The 19620-nt window shown below is 53.7% G+C and overlaps 8 protein-coding genes across 8 annotated transcripts; 3 read left to right on the forward strand and 5 right to left on the reverse strand.

Moving 5' to 3' along the window:
* Positions 1–950: 950 nt before the first annotated feature.
* Positions 951–1459, forward strand: CCMA1212_010345 (Protein yippee-like 2; the record flags this gene model as incomplete). The annotated part of the gene is made up of 2 exons (XM_073707394.1): positions 951–1049; positions 1226–1459. 2 exons carry the CDS (start codon positions 951–953, stop codon positions 1457–1459), a joined length of 333 nt encoding a protein of 110 aa, XP_073554112.1.
* A 593-nt stretch (positions 1460–2052) lies between these two features.
* Positions 2053–3459, reverse strand: CCMA1212_010346 (uncharacterized protein; the record flags this gene model as incomplete). The annotated part of the gene is made up of 3 exons (XM_073707395.1): positions 3338–3459; positions 2388–3259; positions 2053–2320 (listed from the first exon to the last, which is right to left on the reverse strand). Exons 1-3 carry the CDS (start codon positions 3422–3424, stop codon positions 2053–2055), a joined length of 1227 nt encoding a protein of 408 aa, XP_073554109.1. The 5' UTR covers positions 3425–3459.
* An 874-nt stretch (positions 3460–4333) lies between these two features.
* Positions 4334–7332, forward strand: CCMA1212_010347 (uncharacterized protein; the record flags this gene model as incomplete). The annotated part of the gene is made up of 2 exons (XM_073707396.1): positions 4334–5421; positions 5481–7332. 2 exons carry the CDS (start codon positions 4334–4336, stop codon positions 7330–7332), a joined length of 2940 nt encoding a protein of 979 aa, XP_073554110.1.
* Positions 7333–7759: 427 nt separating this feature from the next.
* On the reverse strand, positions 7760–10405 carry CCMA1212_010348 (DNA repair helicase RAD3; the record flags this gene model as incomplete). Its single annotated transcript, XM_073707397.1, has 6 exons — positions 7760–9121; positions 9202–9299; positions 9353–9683; positions 9740–9856; positions 9934–10187; positions 10246–10405. 6 exons carry the CDS (start codon positions 10403–10405, stop codon positions 7760–7762), a joined length of 2322 nt encoding a protein of 773 aa, XP_073554096.1.
* Positions 10406–12264: 1859 nt separating this feature from the next.
* Positions 12265–13391, reverse strand: CCMA1212_010349 (uncharacterized protein; the record flags this gene model as incomplete). The annotated part of the gene is made up of 3 exons (XM_073707398.1): positions 12265–12668; positions 12749–13119; positions 13258–13391. 3 exons carry the CDS (start codon positions 13389–13391, stop codon positions 12265–12267), a joined length of 909 nt encoding a protein of 302 aa, XP_073554097.1.
* Positions 13392–13833: 442 nt separating this feature from the next.
* On the reverse strand, positions 13834–14676 carry CCMA1212_010350 (37S ribosomal protein S10; the record flags this gene model as incomplete). The annotated part of the gene is made up of 3 exons (XM_073707399.1): positions 13834–14476; positions 14541–14581; positions 14638–14676. The coding sequence occupies 3 exons, from the start codon at positions 14674–14676 to the stop codon at positions 13834–13836; spliced, it is 723 nt and encodes a 240-aa protein (XP_073554102.1).
* Positions 14677–15147: 471 nt separating this feature from the next.
* CCMA1212_010351 (Transcription factor tau subunit sfc4) lies at positions 15148–18367 on the forward strand (the record flags this gene model as incomplete). The annotated part of the gene is made up of 6 exons (XM_073707400.1): positions 15148–15185; positions 15252–16311; positions 16383–17217; positions 17300–17515; positions 17569–17907; positions 17970–18367. 6 exons carry the CDS (start codon positions 15148–15150, stop codon positions 18365–18367), a joined length of 2886 nt encoding a protein of 961 aa, XP_073554101.1.
* Positions 18368–18806: 439 nt separating this feature from the next.
* Positions 18807–19241, reverse strand: CCMA1212_010352 (60S ribosomal protein L29; the record flags this gene model as incomplete). Its single annotated transcript, XM_073707401.1, has 4 exons — positions 18807–18836; positions 18931–19033; positions 19102–19153; positions 19235–19241. 4 exons carry the CDS (start codon positions 19239–19241, stop codon positions 18807–18809), a joined length of 192 nt encoding a protein of 63 aa, XP_073554104.1.
* Positions 19242–19620: the final 379 nt, after the last annotated feature.

Genomic DNA, 19620 nt, shown 5'->3' on the forward strand with positions numbered 1-19620 from the left:
ATACCTCTTTCCTATAATATTATCAGCATATCTACCTTGTTCATTGCATCGTCGGCTATTCTTGTTACAGACAATGTACCATCTCGTGTGGTTGCAAGCAGCAAGAATCAAATGAAGCATGTGCCCGTCCGGCCAGAGCACCCAAAACGGCCAAAAGCCTGTGTCTCGACTCCTCAACTGGCCCGATAAGATGACGATAAGGGAGCATAATTACGCAACGAATGGATGAATGACACTCCTCTAAAAACTCTTCAAGGCGACAAAAGCAGCTTGAAACACATCTCACTTTGATCCATCACCCGGTAACTTCTACCTTATAACAACAGCTTACCTACAGTAAGACAAGGTATATATCTACTGCGCACCTAAACAAACTTAAGCAAAGCACCGCCACCTTTCATCGCCCCCCCCGGGAAAAGCTCGGCCGCTCTCGTTCCCTCTCTCTTGATCCGGTGACTGCATCCTCTCAGACCCCCGGTCACTCACTCAACTCACTTACTCACGCTCTCTCAACTCATTTCATACTCTTATTTACTCTCTCTCACTTCCATTCACCAGCGATTCGTCTCGCCAAAAAAGCAATTTGCCAACCGATTCCATCAGGCAGCAGCTCCTCTTCCTCCTCTCCCGATTCCGTCTCTCTCTCCACACTCGTCACTATTTATATAAACAGCACCAACCCCCCCGCCGTCTTCCCTGTCTCTTATCTAGTAGCCTGGAATTACAGCCGCAAAGGGCCAACGGACGACGTACTTGTGACATCCATCCAAACTTCCGGACGTGCCCGGCAAGCAGCGAAAAGCGTCACCGTGAACGGATCAGTCGGCGGGAGTGTGATTAACCATTAGAAACAAGAAGAAAAGGGAGTAAAAAAAAAAAAGAAGAAGAAGAGGAAGAAGAGGAAGAAGAGGAAAAGAGAGAGGGCATCGCACTACTGGACATCCGCAGCAATGGGCCTGGCGTACAACACCTATCTCACCAGCAACAAGATCTACGGCTGCAAGACGTGCAAGGCGCATCTTGCCAACCACGAGGACATCATTTCCAGGGTGCGTTACCTATACCTACATCATCCACGATGCCTTCTATTTCGTCATCTCCCGTCCTCCATCACCTCTTGTTATTCCTCCCGCCTCTTTGTTCGCACACCCCTTCCTTACCAATGCACAGCCCGTTGTAATAGATGCGGTGGAATATCCCCTATCCCTAACAAACAAGAGAGCAGAACTTCCGCGGCCAGCATGGCAAGGCCTACCTCTTCCACCGCGTCGTCAACATCGACACCGGCGACCCCAATGAGCGCAACATGACCACTGGCCGCCACATTGTCCGCGACATCACGTGCCACCAGTGCAAGGAGACGGTGGGCTGGAAGTACGACAAGGCCTTTGAGGCGTCGGAGAAGTACAAGGAGGGCAAGTTTATCCTCGAGGCCGAGCTGCTGTGCAACGTCGCTTGATTCTCTCGTCTTCTTGGTTGGTTCCTGCTTGGGACTTGGGCTTGGTCTTGGGACTTGTTCTTGGGCCTCGGGCATTGGACCTCTCTTTTGCATACCTTGCATCGTTTTCTCGTGATTGGCAAGGTTTTTTTTTTGTTGGCTGAGCATGTTTTTTTCTTGAGGCTTTGTTTTAGGTTTGTTTGTCTTTGTTTCCTTGGCCTACTTTTGCATACATAATTTCTATTGGCAAAGGGCTTCTCATTTGTTGGTCTGTTTCTCGAGGATTTGCGTTTCTCCTACGGTTTGGTCTTCGTTTGGCTTCAACAGGCGTTCTTCAGCTACCTCACGCACCTTGGGTTCAGACAGCAGAGCATCACTGGGCTAAAGTGACGAGAGCAAGGCGCGAATTAGACACACGTCATCTATTGAAAGAATGCTTGCTTCCCATATGATTAAACTGCGATAAACAAGACCATATTATACAATGCAAAGGTAATAGCCCGTGTTCCAATTCACCGAGACATTGCCGCTACGCCATGAATCCCATGATATTGTGCAGATACCAGTCCTAGTTGCGATAGTATAGTTTGCCCGCCAAGCATCTGGCAGCTCCTCTATAGGTGCTCGATGGGCTCCTCGGGCAGAAGCTCCTCGGTCTCTTCCTCAACGCGCAGAAACTCAAACGGCGGCTGGACGATGCCGTTGAACAAAAAGGTGGAATACACCAGCAGGGCGAATCCAACAATCTGCAGCCACTTGAACGACTCCCATCCGAGGCCGAGCGAGACGACCCAGATGAAGAGCGTCCTGCACGTATCAATGGTGGAGCGAGAGGTGGCACTGACGGTACGGGTGACGGAGAGCCCGAAGAAGTTGAAGCCGCTATTGAGCGTGTTAGCAAGTTACCTCTTGTGTCATTTCACCGTCTCATAGAAGCGACCCAACTTACCCAATGCTAATCATAATGACCACGCTCGACACAAGCAGCGCCTTCTCATGCCACATTTGACGGAGGCCCTCGGTGGCATCAAAGTACCCATACCGGCCGGCTTCTGTCCGGCCAATGGCCAGGTGCAGCGCAATCATGACCACGACCGTGGCGACGAAGCCAAAGAGGCCCTCCCAGCCGACCACCTGGATGGGGTCAATGGGCGAGTTCTCGAGCATCCACTCCTCCAGGACAAACTGGGTGGCCGTGAAGATCTGTGCTCCGGCAATCAGGACGACGCCGATGATGGCCTTGGCAACGTCGGAGAGACCATCTGGAGAGTCCGTAATGGCAGACAGGCCTCTGGAGACGAGGGTGGCCTTGACGTCCGGCCAAATGGCGCCCGCGAGTCCAACAACGGCCACACCCAGCACCACGCCAACTAGGGAGATCCACTGGAATAGATGCAGCGTCCTCCGCAAAAAGACGACGCTAAACAGACCCACGAATAGAACTAGCGCGCCTCTGGTCATCTGGTAAATAGACGCCGCAACGAGGAGCAGGCCAATGTTCATCAGGGTGGTGCCGCAGATGTCGCAGATGGCAGGCAGGGCCAGCAGCAGGACTCGGTAGCCTCGTAGGACAGATGGCGGGCCATCGTCGATCGTGTCGTCTTCGTCTTCGTCGTCCGCCCGACCGGAGTTGATGGCCTGGTAGCCGCGCTCTGTGGGCGATCGCTTGGCTGCAATGCGGCGGTACGCTGCGGCAACGCCGACGACGAGCCAGCAGCCCATCTCGCCGACAAACATCTGCGCCGTCTGCAACACGGGCTGGTTGAAGTAGATTCGGCGGGCGGGATTCTCATCCTCGCAGTTGCGAACGCATTGCTTGTCCTGCACGATTGTCAGTTAGTTGGTGCCGCGAAACAAGTGTTGCATCAACCAGTCCCTCCAGCATCCTCGGGGGCATACCTGGTATTTGGTGACCAATGTGTTGCAGACACCCGTCAGCAGCATCATGGCCACGAGAAAGGGAACGGTGCCACGGGAGACCACCATGGTGGGCGAGACGCGGCTGGAGACGATGGAGTCTCCTTTTGGTTTGTTTGATGGGAGCGTTGATCGAATTGGTTCAAGACGGTGAGGATGATGATGTTGATGATTGCAGATGAGGAGATGAGAAAGAGAGAAGAGGAGAGAGAGAAAAAAAGAAGAGCAGATGAGGAATGGAATGGGACGAATGAAGGAAGATGGAGATGAGATGGAAATGGAGCCGCAGCTGGCAGCCCCGGATAGTGGAAGAGCGAGCCCCTGCTTATCATGCAGCAGCTGCTCAGGTGTCACAAGACAGCTGCAGCGCCTGGACCATCGGACGAGATCCCGAAAGGCTTAGCGCCGATCGGAATGACATAAGCGGGGATGGAGCTGGCCTGGCCGGTACCTCGGGACTGGTGCTTCGGATGAAGCTGGTCCCGATGCCAGATTGTCTGAGGATGGCGAGGAATGCTATGGTGAAATTTTTTGATGAAGGATAACACAGTGGTACTTTGATATATCGTACCAGATTATTCGGTTTCACCTTTACTGCAGTGATGCCGCTATAACTGCTATGCCTTATCATTCTGTATCACCTCACGCAGCACACAAGTCACTGGACCGCTCTCGCTACTAGTAGGTAACAGCCGCTGCCTGCCCTGACAAGTCAGCCACGTCATAGCAGCCACTCGCCCAGCTCCCTTTGGCCCATGTGCTTCTCTGTCGCGCTAGGATGGCAATCCGCCTTCAACTCCTTTTGAACTGACGCCGCCTTTGCGATCATGTTCTGCCCTCGCATCAGCCTCTCCATATGGCATTGCTGACAGAGGGCCCCCAAGGCGAGTGCCGACCGCTTCCGTCTCCTCCGACCTTGCATCACGTCTCGAACTCCCCAACCAAGACCCTTCTAGATGTCTCCGTGTCTGCGCTTCCATGGAACACTCGCTAGGCCCTGCTTGCCGCCTTCGACCGGCGCCGGACGCAGATCCGGACGCGGACAAGGAAGACGGAGTGCCCGCCGTCACCGCCCAGTTCTTCTACACGGCCATCTATCCCATCGACGACCCGCTGTCCGGCAGCGCGCCCGCCAGCGGCGCCGACTCGAAGCCCTCCAAGGCGCCGCTCCGCCCCTTCTCCCACGATGACAACGACATGCTGCAGCAGGCCTGGCTCGGCCTCTCGTCGGAGACCCATCGCGTCCAGCACGCCGACATCAGAAGCGGGCGAAAGCCGGCCCCCGACGCTGTCAAGTCCGATCTGGAGAAGCGTGGCCTGCTCGTCCGGAAGCTCGCCTTGAAGCACAAGCGCCTCCACAACGAGAAGAAGCAGACGCGGAACTCAACGACGGAAGTGGCCGAGGCGATCCCAGAGACTCTGCTGACCGCCTGCTGCCCCGAGCTCGCTACCGACGCCCTGACGGAGCTCGACACGGCGTTCTGCTCGCTGGTGAGGAAGACGAATCGGCTGTTTGACGTCGACGAGGTGGTCAAGGACGTGACCGTCGTCATGAGCCAGCCTCACCAGCTTCGAGACGTTGCGAGCCCCCGCCGGCATGCCCCCATACGCCACCCCCTGCTAGCCCGCGAGAGACAGGCCAGCATCCCATCCGACGGCGCCTCTGCTGGGTGCAAGGCCGCTGAGTTCGTGGCTGCAAACGACCATGGTATCTCCGGCAAACCATTCGTGCGGGTATTGAGTACAGAACATGCACCGCAACTCACGTCCTCATCACAACAGCAGCAGCAGCAGCAGCAGCAACAACAACAACAACATAGTGACGAGCCACCCTTGGAACCATCACAGCTTAATGACGTAGTTACCGAGGTGGAGGACGAGATTCCGGTAGAGCAGCCTGTTCCCGTAGAGACCACCGCTCCGGATCTCGAGGATGAGGACCAGGATGTCGTGGTCGGATTGGCGAGATTGCACAAGGTCTGCTTGCACACGCTGCAGATGAAGCCCGTTTACTGGTCTCCCATCAACGACGTTGCTGTCGTGACGAGGGGAACGTGGTTTTACAAGTATGTCCGGTGACCGATTGCTCTGCTCTCTGCCTTCATCCTTCTAATCTCGCGCGTAGGGATACCATGATGCCGGTCTCGGCGGCTGTGGCCAACCAGCTCGAAACTGGATACCAGGAGCTGCGTCCCTGGACCGAGACGTGGCGCGATGAAATACGGTGCGCCATCGATGTCGGGGCGTCGGGAGAAGAAAAGGTCTCCTATCGGCTGTGGCCCACGGAAGGCGAAGGACTATACCGACACTCTCCTGTACCGACCGAGCCCGCCATTTCTGCTCATCCATTCTGTGCATCCCATTGCTTCCAGGGCGAAGCTGCCACAGAGGGCTACATGGAGCCACCCAAGGTGGACGACGAGGCCCACGAACATCACCACCAGCGCGCCTATTCCAGCTACAGTGTCATATACAAAGATCGAGCAAACGCCTTCCTGCTCAAGCCGAGCCTCCAGCCATCTTCCTACTACAACCGGCGGCCCATTCTGAAGATCATGAAGGGTGTGACGGTTGGCATCCCAGTCGTTCGGGGATTTGACAGACTGAGCTGGGAGCGTCTGCACCGCAGGAAGAAGACGCAGCCCATCAAGTCGACGGCTCATGGCAGCGCGCCAGCTACTTGCCCTGCCTGCGAGGCGGAGAAAGACCGCAGCAAGGTGACTGATCTGGTGCTGGTGGCCCACGGAATTGGCCAAAAGATTGCCGAGAGGGTCGAGAGCTATCACTTTACACACGCCGTCAACGGCTTCCGGCGTCTGGTCGACAGCGAGTTCCAGAGTCCCGCGGTGCAGGAGGTTCTGCACAACGGCCAGAGCAGGCTCATGGTCCTGCCACTCAATTGGAGAATTGGGCTGTCCTTTGAAGACGGCGGAGCTCTCCAGACCGGTATGGGGGCCAACAACTCGGGTGCCGCCCAGCCTTTCAGCCTCAAGGACATTGAGCCCAACACAATCCCCGCCATCAGGAGCATGATTTCCGACGTCATGTTCGACATCCCCTTTTACATGTCTCACCACAAGGGCAAGATGATTGCGGCCTTGGTCGCCGAGGCGAACCGCGTCTACCGCCTCTGGTGTAGGAACAATCCCGGATTTGCTGAGAATGGACGCGTCCATCTGGTTGCGCACTCCCTCGGCAGTGTCATGGCGGTTGAGGTTCTGTCGCGGCAGCCAACGATTGCGCCTCCGCTCGACCTGTCCCGACCAGAGCCCGAGACCAAATTCTTTGAGTTCGATACAAGGAATCTGTTCCTCATGGGAAGCCCTACCGGCTTCTTCTTGCTGCTCGAAAGGGGGGCTCTTACGCCACGCCGTGGACGCGCCAAACCGGGCGTAGATGTGAGCGAGACCATGGCCGAAAATGTTGTTGGTGAGCAGGGCATGTTTGGGTGCCTGGCCGTCGATAACATCTACAACATCCTCGCCAGGGAGGATCCGATTGCCTACTTCCTCAATGGCGCGGTAGACCCCGTGTATGCGGCCAGCCTGAAGACGGCCTATGTCCCTACCGCTTCGACTTCGTTCTTCAAGTCGTTTGGCGATGCCGTGCGCACCGTCGCCAAAGGCATGGGCGCCGCCAATCCCGGCTCATCGACGACGGACGACGGCCGCCCGCCCACTGTCCGCCTCCCCTCTCAGCTCGAGCTTGAAGTCCACGACTTTACGAGGGAGGAGATTGCCGAGAAGAAGGCCTTCTTGCTCAACGACAACGGCCAGATCGACTGGTTCCTCCGGTCGGGCGGCGGGCCGTTGGAGATCCAGTACCTCAACATGCTGAGCGCCCACAGCAGCTACTGGAGCAACACCGACTTCATCCGGATGCTGTGCTTTGAGATTGGCAGGCGGCCTGGGCGGGCGAACACGCTGCCTGCGATGAGGGCTGTCAAGGCGTCGAGGCGCATCCCCGCTGCTGGTTAGATGTGCGGAGTTGGCGCGCAATGACTTTCGATACCCCCCCTTTTGCCTTTTCTTTTGCTCTTTTCTTCTTGGGTGTTCCACTCAGTTTGTATATGAGGTATTGTCTTCGCGGGAGTTGTTCTTGGCTGATGAATCTGTTTACGGGAGATGTAATGACTGTTTGACAACCGACACACTTCGTTTAGACAATCATGGCACGACGCGGCCCGTGATAGAATGCAAGAGCGCAGCCAACACTTGCTTGGCAGATGATTGATATATTTAGACAATTTGGTGTCCTTGACCCCTTAAAAAATGATTGCTGATTAATTACGAGTTGCCATGATTCTGTAGCGTAGACTGCAATGTTTTTTTCATCTTCAACCCTCCTATCCAGATGTCGTTGCTTCGTAGATCGTTCCCAACTCCCCCAAAAGCCTTTTCCTCTTCACTCAAAGCCTTCCAGCTCCATCATATCTGGATCCAAGTCTCCGTAATCAGACTCGTACCCAGCAGCTATGCTCCCGTGAGCCTGGGCCCGCGCATTGCCCATTACGGGCGGCGGTTCCTCTCCCCTCTCCTCCTCCATCTTCTTCTGGTGCTGGAGCAGGTCCTCGTAGCCCCAGGTGCTGATGCCCTCCTGGTCCTTGCTCCGGAACGGCTGCGCCATCGTCTTGAGGAACCGGCGGGCGGCGCTGACGGCCATGTCCGTGCTCAGATTCGTGTCGGCGTCCGAGAGGCCCTGGTTGATCCATTTCGGGAGCTGGTTCCTCTTCTTCTGGAACCGTCGGTCCGCGAGCACCATGACGCCGTAGTCGTCTTTGCCTCGCAGGACACGGCCCAGGCACTGCGCGGCGTGGCGCATGGCATCGAAGGAGAGGAAGTCGTTTTCTTTGATGCGGTATGTCTCGCGTAGAAACTCGAGTCTGGCCTTGAGGATTCGTGATTCCGTGTACTGGAACGGGACGCCGATACACAGCACCGTCCGGCCGTATTGATGGTCGAAGTCGATTCCTTCTGATACCTTTCCTCGTGCGACACAGAGCAGGATCGCCCCCCTTCCGTTGCAGCAGGCAGTCCGGTAGGTCTCCAAGGCCAGCGACGTCTCCTGTGCGTCGGGCGTTTCCACCAAGATGAGCTTGTACTTCCACACTTCGTCGAGGATGCCCATGCCCTGCCACATGCTGATGATGGACTCCATGTACAGATATGACGGGAAGAACACGACCATACCGTCGGGCGTGATCTTTGCGAACTCTGTCAAAAGGCTGCCGTAGTTGCGGACAACACTCGGTTCGTTTCGGACCTGGAAGCTCGACGAGATGGACGCTTGGTCACTCCCTCGAGTCACAATCATGGGAAGGAAAGACTTTCGTGCGAGGGTCATGCTGTAGGATTCTTGTATGACTGTCGCAAAGTCCAGCATTTTGGGATACATTTCCAGGGGCGAAATCGTTCCAGAGGTTATGATGACTGAGTAGAACCTTTCAAACACGGGCCGGATGGCAATGGCCGCATCAAGACAAGTGAAATGAAGAGTTGGGTTTGGCACCTCTGCCGTGTCGGACTCGTATGGTTCTAGGATCAGCAGGAAGCCCTTTTCGTAGGTTGCAACGAGAGTCGCGAATGTTGCCACTTCTTGGAGCGCTTGGTAGTCTTCGATGTTCGTAAGTTCCAAGGTCCGGACAAGTGATGTGAGCCGCTCGGCACAGAACCGCAACGGTTTCTTTTCGATGAATGTATGCTCTTTCAGATGGGCCAAAAACGATGGTGGTGTTTCTGATATGACCTGACGAACTTTCATTCGCGTCTGGGACGAGGTATCAGTATGAACTGTCCAGGCAGCGACAGCGGGTTTTTGGGAGAAAGATGAAGGAGAGGTTCACGAACCTTGAGATATTCCAAAAATCGTTTCAAAAACGCCACGAAATGTTCCGCTCTTCTGATGTTTCCCGGCACAGCCTCCTTCAAAAGGTCATCCGGCAGAGCTGCAAATGATGTCTTAGTTATGGCAATGCAAATGAGAAGTGGCATCACATACCTGGATTTGCCATAAAGGCATCCTCCTGCCTCGACTCATCAGCCGCGCGAAGCCCCTGAACAAGCTTCTCGTATTCGTTTTGGAGTTGCTCCTGATCCGTCTCGCGCATCTCAGCAATTCTTCGCTCCAGATGCTGAGCGCTGCGGGTCGCTTTGCGTATTGAGTCTTCGGTAATGTCGGTGCTGAGCGCCTCGATACAGACATTGTCGATGTTGTGAGCCTCGTCAAAGACTACAATGCAGTCCTTGGAAAAGTCTTTGGAGACACGCTCCGCAATCTTGGGATCCAGGAGATAGTGATAGGAAAAGATGACTACATTGCAGTATTCCATCTGTTTGGCAGCATTAGACACGACTCTTCAGCAAGAGGTTATCAGTGAGATCATACCATGCGTCGCGCAGTGAAATACGGGCATTGCTTATGCTCCTCTCCGTATCGTAAGAGCGCGTCAAAGGACCATACGCCGTTGGGTATCAGGTTGTGTGGTTCAAGCAGATCAAGGTTCTGAATCGTGTTAGTGAGTAACTGACAATGACGCGACCAGGAGTCGAGCAGTGAGGCGGATGTTCGGCGGAACGCACATCGTGATAGACACAAACTTCGACATTTTCGCCTCGGTCTTTCTTCTCCTTGACAAATCCTGCAGTTAGACTTCGGCAGCGAGCATCGACGACTGAGCCACTCTTTTCCCTCTTCACAGAGGGGTGAAGACACAAGTTCTTTCGACTCGTCAGGCCAAGGCCGCGAAACTCTTCTTCGTACCCTAGCTGCTCGGTGCGATACTTCATCAGAGACTGCAGCTCGACTAGAGCCTTTTCAATCTCAGACATGGTACCTATGAAGACTAAGTTCAGCATCCGTCAATTCACAAGCCGAGCTCAGGGTGTACGAACGAGAGCAGTAGATGAGCTTCCGCTTCTCGGGCATGTGCTGCTGGTATGCAACAATGAGAGATAGTAGTGATACCGTCTTGCCGGTTCCCGAAGGCATCTCCAGGACGCAATGACCGCCCGCATCGAGCGTTTCTGAATCGGTGAGTAAGCGGGCAAACATCGCCAGGACCTCAGGATCATACTTTTCAAATCACACATATAACTGCCGGGTTTCCTCAGTGGTCAGAGTCTGTACAGAAGCCATGCACATGCTGAAAGGTCACTCACGCATATTGTTCTGTGGGTGTGTCAGCAAGGTATATGATGCTGCACCAAGCGTGAATATGGATGAGAGTGACGGGCACGTACCTGGATATATCCTTGGGTAAGGAAATAACACGGGGAGATCGCTGTTGACTCGTCAGCTCGCATGAACATGACGCGTGTTTCTATCAAGAAAAGCTGACTCTATCTTGAATTTCATCGTGTCGTGTCTGAAGGAGCGTCGAATGATTGAAGAAGAGTGATTCAACGGTTCTATGTAGAAGCTCTCACGCTATATTCAGCATAAGAGGCAACTGGAAAGAGGCTAGCAGGAGTTGAGGCGCTTGACGTATGTAGATTGGCAGCTGAGTAAGCAGACAAGGCACAGCTGGCGCTTAGCCGGAAGCGGGATAAGTGCAATTGCGACGACCCGCTTTGACGGCACGTCGGCACGTGATACGGTGGCCAAGCTTGAAGATCCATCCGCATGGCATCTCGACTTGCCCAATTAGGAAGAGACCTCTGCACACGACAGACGGACGCTGTTGGCAGCTATAAAACGCCAGAGCGGGCAACATCTTGTGGGAGAGGCCAACTCTCCTCTGCAAACATCTCCCATACCTACATTTTGCTAGCAGTCAGGTATGGAGGCCAGGGATGTTTGCAGGGCCTCACGCCAAACCAGGCGGTTCGGGCTCAGCTGGCCCTTAACCGCCACAAGAAGGGAACTTTGAGGGCTTCATACCTTCTTGCGTCAACAACACAACAACCACTCCAGCTTCAATGCTGGCCACGAAATCCATTCCAGTCCTTTTCCGGCTGGCCAGACACAATCATCTCAGCCCTTATCACGGCTGACCAGACAAATCAGCTGGTTCCCGTAACCGGCACCACGACCTTTCGCGATCATTCACAACCAACTACACGGCACACAACACACAAACTCCGCACCTCGTGCAGCGCTATCGGGACAAAATTCATCAGAAAATCGGTCCTCATGGCAGCATCTGCGGTTTTGTCCATCTCGCATGGGCAAGGCATTCGATCCGCCAAAAGAGGGCGACGGCCAGCCGGTAGCAAAGCCTCTGTGCGTCCCAGGTTTTTTCATCCTCACGCCGTAGAGGGTTTTTCCTGGGCCTCTTTTTTTTTTCTCTCTCTCTCTCTCTCTTCAATGTCTTTCTTCCGCCAACCAAGCCCTAAACGGGCTTCGAAACGGAGTAAGTCCCAACCAATGGGCGAGCCCAAGCGCCTCGATTGGCTGTGTGCGGTATATGGATTCCGGGGTCGTCCATGTATTTCAAGGCACGTCTGTGGACAGCCAGCTCCAGGCCGACCAGTTTTTGTTTTTGTGGTCGTAAATCTCAAACAAAACCAAAACCAGATAAAGATACAGTTTGAGAAGAACGTAAGGAGGCCATCCTGCTTGTATGCGTGTGTCTGTTGTCAAACGAGGTCAGCTTGACGAGGTAGATACTGCCACCTCGGTTCATCCAGCCTGGTTGGATCGAAGTCTTATGTTGTGATCTGGTGACAGGATGTAGGACCGTATTCTGCCGAAATGCTAGGGCTTCCTCCATGGAGACTTGTGTGTTATATCAAGAGGCTCAATCCCGGGTTGGGGGGATAGGTCCACTGGCACGCATTATAATAGTAAGGTACTTACCCCGGACCCTTGTATAAAACGCCGTCCTCATGGCTTCGCTATTGGTATTCTATTCTATGGTGTTATATATACTGACACACTGGATTCTTCAACCAGTAGAACGTGATTCCGTATCAAGGCTTGTTCAGAATCTTGATGGCGTCTTTTGAGAAAACATAACTCGCTCCGCTCCAAACAGTCGTCGTAGCCACGACATATCTGCGACAATAGTAAGCAAAACCAGCACCGACATACTCGGCTGGGGGAAAGGGTAGGTAGACAAAGACATACTGCATGACTGTAAGTGTTGGTGCCAAATCGACACTCAAAAGCGGCGCTGCAGTCGTCAGACCAACCAGGGCCAGTTGAAGAAAGGTGTTGTATTTGCTAATGGTCGTAGGTCGGACTTCGGCGGACGGCAGGGAAAAGTCCCAGTATCGCGTAAATGTTTTGGGTGGTGGTAGAGAGATCCAGCGGTAATAGATGGCTGCAATAGCCAGCCCGACATCCCTACCCAAGATGATGCTCGCAACCCAGACTAATTGCAAGAACAAGAGCCATGTGAGTCAGTCTCGTACACCTGTTACCTGTAGATCTGGAAGCAGGCTGTTCACGTACCAGGCAACGCTCCTTTAATGGCCAGGCATACCGTCAACACAGTCATCAAGACCTTGTCGGCCATTGGATCAATAATTGTGCCCACGACTGTCCTGCGATTCCACTTCCTCGCTATCCACCCGTCCAGCAGATCTGTAAAGCCAGCGTAGGCCAGCAGGCCGACGGCCCAGGTGTGCGCATCCTGTAGTACGAGGTACCCTATAACTGGGCTTGCCACGAGTCGGGTGAACGTGAGGAAGTTCGGTATCGTATAGATGTCCTCGTGAATGGCTGGGCTGGCGATGGGCTTCTTCGCGACGCCTTTATCCGTCTGGTCACCGGGCTGGTGGTTGAATCGCTTTGCGACTTTCAAGAGGGACGGCACAGGGGCGCTACGACGACTATGTTAACACGATCTCTTCTACCTAAGATTCCATTTGAAGGAAGACCAAGTAAATGTCGAGGCGGAGCCGCCTGCTGTTGTTCTCCCCGATGCATGCAATACATGACTAGAGGTTGGAGTGCCTTACATGTCTCTTCGCGGCCGATGGCTCCCAAAGCTCGCTGGCGCCGTTGCCCATATGCACCGCCTACATAGAATCACTGGCCTCGCGATAGCCTTGGCGGACAGCGGCATCGGCCGCGAAATGCGAGAGAGCAGCATGGCGACGAGTCCTGTGGCATCAACTCGCCGTGTCTGGGCGACAGCAGGAACAAGAGTTGAAAATAGAGCGGGAGCTTGAACGTCGGCATATCGATAAGAGGCGTGTCTCGGATCCCCACAATATGCATAATCAGGTACAGGTGCGTTTAAGGGTGTAATGTCTAAATATAGATGCTCAATATTCATGTGAGAAATGGTTCCCGAGAAATTGTTTTTTTTTGTGTTTTATTTTCAATCATGTTTGCTTGGTTGGTAGATATTTTACATGTTGACCTACGAAAGGTTTCTTATTGTACAGAGTACCCCGAGTACCCCGAGAGCCTCAACCTCGGCGCTTTTGCTGTCCCAACACTGCCGCCGCTTTTCTCTGGATATGGATCGTGAAACATCAAGGAGCTGGCTTGGGCCTTTCTTGGACTGATCCTGACTGGGTATATTCTCTCTATGATATCTCGTGAATCGGAAAGTTGTTGTCTGCGGCCTTCTTGACCCGGCGAGAGTTCAGAATGTCCACCACCTTGTCAGCGGCGCCGATACTCCTCGTCTGTCCAAGATGAGACCACGGAGCATCTTGCCCCGACATCAATCCCTCAATCTCCTCCAGCGACTTGGACGCTTCTGTTGTGCCAAACTCCCACATATTCGCCTTCATACCGATGCCATAGAACTGGTGCTTGCGCAAGTAGGCGAGCCAGAGCTGCACCGTTTCTGGGTTGCCGTCTTTGATCTGGATCAAGCGCCTCAGCGTCACACGTTCAAAGTTCTCTTGGGATTTCTTGAAGATGAAGTGACTCCTTGGCACGGTCCATCGCTCTGTGATTCGAGGAAGGGTAACTGGGCCGGACGCTGGCAGTCCGAGGTAATACGCCGCCCGCAGTGCAAAGTCCGAGAAGAATTGGAGTGGTTGCAAGCTGAATGACCGCAGCTGCAGGTCGCATGAGGGGATGCCGTATTCAGCCTCGCGTTTCAATGGCTTGAGGTGGAGGGCTTGGAGGGACCGTGGACTTCGTATGCTCGGTTCGGCCTCGCGATCTGATTTGGCTGGAGCCGAGTAGTTTCTCGATATTGGTTCGTTGACAATGCACCTGGCACCTTTGTCAGGATCTAATGCTGATTCAAACGTGGTTGCTCTCGTCGAGGAATGCTTACCCCAAGGCCGGGGTTTTTCTGGCAGCCCATGGCACGGCGGCCTAGTATCACCACAATTAGCTGCAATTCCACCCGTTGAAAGTGTCACTCGCTGTACCTGGAGCTGCGACAGACGCTGTGGGCTCGGTTTGAACATATCCAAACGTCTCTGATTCGGCTATGTCGAGATCGAATGGCGAGTTTGCGACAGAAAGAATCTGCTATGATCCGATCCGACCAATTGGAGTGGGGTGAAACTTCTGGGATGACAGTGCGCTAACATCGCGGCTTAACTCGAAATGGCAGTTTTAGTCCTCCAGGATGCCAGCAACCGAACATTTTATCCGATATAAAAGCTTCAACATGCTGGTAAAATATGATGATGAGCCAGATGATTGATTCAGCGTGCATGTGAGGTTCGTTCGTAGATACATAGCAGCTGTATTCGAGGGGAATGAATCATATGCTTTAAGTATCGTGATAATCTTCCACCTAGAGAGCAACTTGGCCAGTACTTTCTGGACGTAATCGATTAGATATGCCCACCTTCTCCCAAGCCACAACTCTGCTCTGCATTCCTGCATCATCATTGCCACTGAACGTGACAGATGCGGATCCTCAATAAAAGATGTCGAGCAGTCGTGGCTTGGACGAGTCGGCCGCCGGGTAAGTCAGCTCATATTGTTCTCAACGGTGAGGTCGCTAATGCCTAGGCTTGATGGACGGCTCCAGTGGGAATGCGTCCGACTCCGACTCTGATCAGGAGCTCCTGCAACATGACATCGCCAAGTTTGACCAGTCGGTAAGAGAGTTCTTGCAGTCTCAACAAGGAGACTCAGAAGAGCCGTTCCCCGGGCGCGGGATTGCCAGAGGACGAGGATCTCGGGGAGCTCGAGGCCCTCGCAAAGCTGCGAAACCTCGAGGCGACATCACAGCTCGGTTGGCCAAAGTCAACCAGGCATTCCTCAGCGGAGACTACTCCAGGGCCTTGGACCTGGTTTCCGAAGTCATCAGGATCAATGCTGAAACTCACCAAGCATGGACCGCGCTGTCGTCCATCTTTCGCGAGCAGGGCGAGCATGCCCGTGCGCTGTCTGCCATGGTGTATGCCGCTCATCTGCGACCCAAGGAAGTTTCTGCTTGGCTCGAGTGTGCCGCCTTCGCGCTGGACACGATAGCAGAGGATGAGGCGAGCAATCTACACACCGCGCGGCTGTGCTATTCTGCTGCCCTCAGAGCGGACCCCGTGAACATCGAGGCTCGGCTTGGCAAAGCAACTGTTTGTCATCGGCAAGGCCATCTGGCTGCTGCAATTCAGGAATACAAGTTCGTCCTCAAGTACCATCCGTATGACCTGGAGATTGTGCGGAAGCTGGCAGAGGCCTGCATTGACAATAAGAACACCGAGTCTGCTGTACCCTCCGCCATCATGGCCTATCGACGCTACTTTGACTACGAGATCGAAAACACAGCACTGCATGGCTCAACTGCCCCCTGGCTTGATATAGGAATCTATGTCGAGCTCATTGCAGCAATTGGCAGGTATACTGAGGCCATTAGCGAACTCAAGGCGCTGTCCAGATGGCTGGTAGGTCGTGTTCAGGAGCAATACTGGGACCAGTGGCAGGTTGACGACTGCGAATGGGACGAGGGCGACGAACGTAGGAGCCATGTGCCTCAATTCCAAGACTCAATGTTTGGCCCGGAGCTCTATGGCCTGTCTCTACCTCTAGACCTCAGGGTTCGACTGGCAATCTACAGGCTAAGACTAGGAGAAGAAGAAGAGGCCTTTGTAAGCGATAGCCTTCCCATCACCGCGTGTCATCAGTGTAATGTGTATGGCCTAACAAGAAGCACTGACAGAGGCATTTGACTTGGCTGGATCCGGATAATCCGCGTACATTCGACTTTATGGCGGAGTTCCCCTTTATTTCCTATGACCTTGCGAGCGAAATTGCCAAGTACGGCCACCCGCAGCGAGCCATCAGGTATCTCGAACTGCTCCGAGCAACGACTGAAGAACCAGATGCAACGCTGTTGGTTCAACTAGGCCGATGCTACCAAGCAATAGGGCAGCAATCCACCGCGGAGGAGTGCTTCCATGCGGCCATTGATGCTGACGAGTACAACATCGATGCCCGTATCGAGCTGGCAAACATGTATGAAAAGGCCAAGGAGGACGAAGAAGCCCTCATTCTTGCGGCGGAGGCAATGGCGCTCAAGGAAGCTCAGGGGAACCCCCCAGGCGAGCCGCCCACCCAGGAGCAACTTCAGAGGTTCTCTATGCAAACAGATCGTGGCATAAGGGGCATGCCGCCTTCTCAACCTCGGCAAGGACCTCGACAGGCCAAACCAAAGTCTACCCCGACGACGCGTATCCTGCCGAGGAGATACCGCGCAAAACGGTTTGCCAACCCCGACAAGCGCCGGCAGGACGAACATTCACGCGCAATCAAGCTCTCCAGGCAGTATGAATATGTTCGTGGCCTTAAGCAGCAGATCAAGTCTGGTGCCACCGATCTCATCCCGGTCTGGATAGAATCCTGCAAAGAGCTTGTTGACGACTTCCGATCTCTCAAAAGGTTCTACACATGGGACAAATACCTCCACTTCCTTGGGAAGAAGCAGTTGGCGGAGCAGCCGGCCAGCGAACAAGGAAATACCGAATTATCACAGATGTTTGAGCGTCTCACACGGTGTATGTGCATCCCCTCCCCCTCTATTCTTGCTGAGGGCACTCTCTTGCTTGCTGTTTTCATGGCACTGACGACTATTGATAGCCCTCGCGCCTCAAGGAGAGTCTCTACCAGGACCGGGATTCGATAATCACCAAGGCATCTCATTTGATGACTGGCTCGACTTGTTCCTCGATTATGCCATTGGCCTATCGCTTGTACACCGCCGGGAAGAAGCGTATCAAGTATGTGAGTCTGCAAGAGACTCGACTGTATTCCAGTCGCCCCAACACAACTTTGCCATCCACATGGCTTGGAGCGGTATGTATAAGTCCGAATGCCCAGCAGTGCCGACGTCATATTGACTTGTTTAGTATGTGCTATCAACACAAACGATGAAGAGAAATGCATCACGGTTGCTCGCCACTTGATGCGAGACGGCGGAATATCCGATTCTTCTCGAATGTTTGCGTTGCTCTCCAAGTTATGCCAGTCGCCCGTCTCCTGGTACACTTCCGGACCAGCTCAAAAGTTCATCTTGAGACAAATCAAAGCGATAGACATGACATATGAAGCCGCAAACAAGAACCTGAGCGGGAAGAGCACCCTCGACCAGGATGGAGCGGCCACCGAAAAGCTGAACATGGACATCTGTCTGTTGATGCTCTATGGCCATATCCTCTTTACCTCTACGAGTTACACGTATGCGATAGGTGAGCATCGAAACGTCTTGTCCCAGATCTGGCGAGCGGGAAACTAACAAGTTGACCTCCAGGATATTTCCTGCGTGCGTGGGCACTCGACCGCGAGAATCCCATGGTCAACCTGAGCCTGGGTCTTGCATATGTCCACTATGGCCTGAAGCGGCAGTCGACCAACCGGCAGTATCTGCTGCTGCAAGGCCAGTCATTCATCACTCTATACGTGCAGTCCGGGGGCAACGAGCCGAGGCTCCAAGCAGAGCGATACTACAACGTGGGAAGACTCTTCCATCTGCTTGGGATCGGATACCTGAGCCTGCAGTACTACACACGCGCACTGGAAGCAAACAAGGCGGCGGGCGAGAACAAGCTCTTGAAGGACATCATTCTCGTCAACGAAATCATATCCTTGCTGTCGACCAACAACAAGAGTCTGGCACATGAACTGCTGGTCAAGAACCTGAGACTGTAATGTCGACAGATGGACACTAGTTGTCCGATATCGAGGACTTGAATCTGTTTAATCATCAGCTGGTTTGGATTATACCCAAGGCAAGGGAAAGCAAGGAGCAATGGGACAGCGCAAATTAGTCGTAATATCTCTAGAAGCAGGGGCACAGACACTGCCACACCCTTCACCAAAGGAAAAGGAAATCACTGAAGAGAATCAACTGTGAAAAGTGCAGACGGCGCTGCAATGATTTAGACAACCAGATTGTCTACCCGGAGCTCATATTGAGAGGAAACCCAATCGATCTCCCCAGCATTATAGTGATGCATTGTCCTATTAGCTGTCGAAGTACCGATTCCTGCGCAAACTCGCGTCTAATGGTTTTTAAGCTGCGGCCAACTGGCCTGAAACTTTGCAAAGATCCCCTTTTATTCACTACCCGCTAGAGTCAAAGGTACGCTCATGCTGACTTTCCCTCCTTGGCCTCCTTCTGTTCATCCAGTTAGTCGGTCTGCCTGCAATTTTCTCTCTGGGGGTTTTCTCTCTCTTCTCGCGGAGGATTCGGGGGGTTGGTGAAATCGTACCAGAGCCTTCATGGTGCCGTGGAGAGCATGTCTGTGGTTTCGGCGGAACTTGGGGTCGGTGCCCTTCAGGGAGGGGTAACGAGAAGTCTTGGGCTTCTTGATGCTGCGGCGGCAGGTGAGCGAACTGCGTGAGAGACTCGGATCATCAATCTGCTGGAGGTGGTGACGAACCCGTTACGGTGCGCCTTGCGCGACTGGTTGTGCTGGGACGAGTTCTTTGACTCTGGAGTTGGTTTCCGAGCGTTAGCAACGAGCTGCCCTCCGCGTTTCTTTGGGGGAAAAAATGGCGATAGCTATCACTTACTGGCCATTGCTGCTGTGTGTGGTGTTGACTTGTGTGCTTTTCGTCCGAGTGGGATTTTTCCAAAGTTCGAGATTCAGATCGTGCGGAAATATGACGAGTGGGCGGTACCAGCCCTAGTGCGTGTGTGTTCCGAAGAGGGGGTACTTTGGAGCGTGTACCCGGGGCGAGGACTAAGCGAGGCGAGGCGATTGATTGGTGGGCTTGCGGCTGAGGAGACGACTGGAGTAGGTACGGAGTACTTGAACGGAGGATTTCTGGGCGAGGGATACGGCAAGCTACAAGAGCCGGGCTATTATTAGATATATTCTTGAAAGGAACATATACGTTAATTAGCTCAGGGTATACTTAAGAGGCTGTTTTATATATTTTATACTCTGTTTTTCTAT

This window comes from Trichoderma ghanense (genome assembly GCF_004382785.1).
Source record: "Trichoderma ghanense strain CCMA-1212 chromosome Unknown scaffold_24, whole genome shotgun sequence".
In the NCBI taxonomy this organism is placed as follows: Eukaryota; Fungi; Ascomycota; class Sordariomycetes; order Hypocreales; family Hypocreaceae; genus Trichoderma; species Trichoderma ghanense.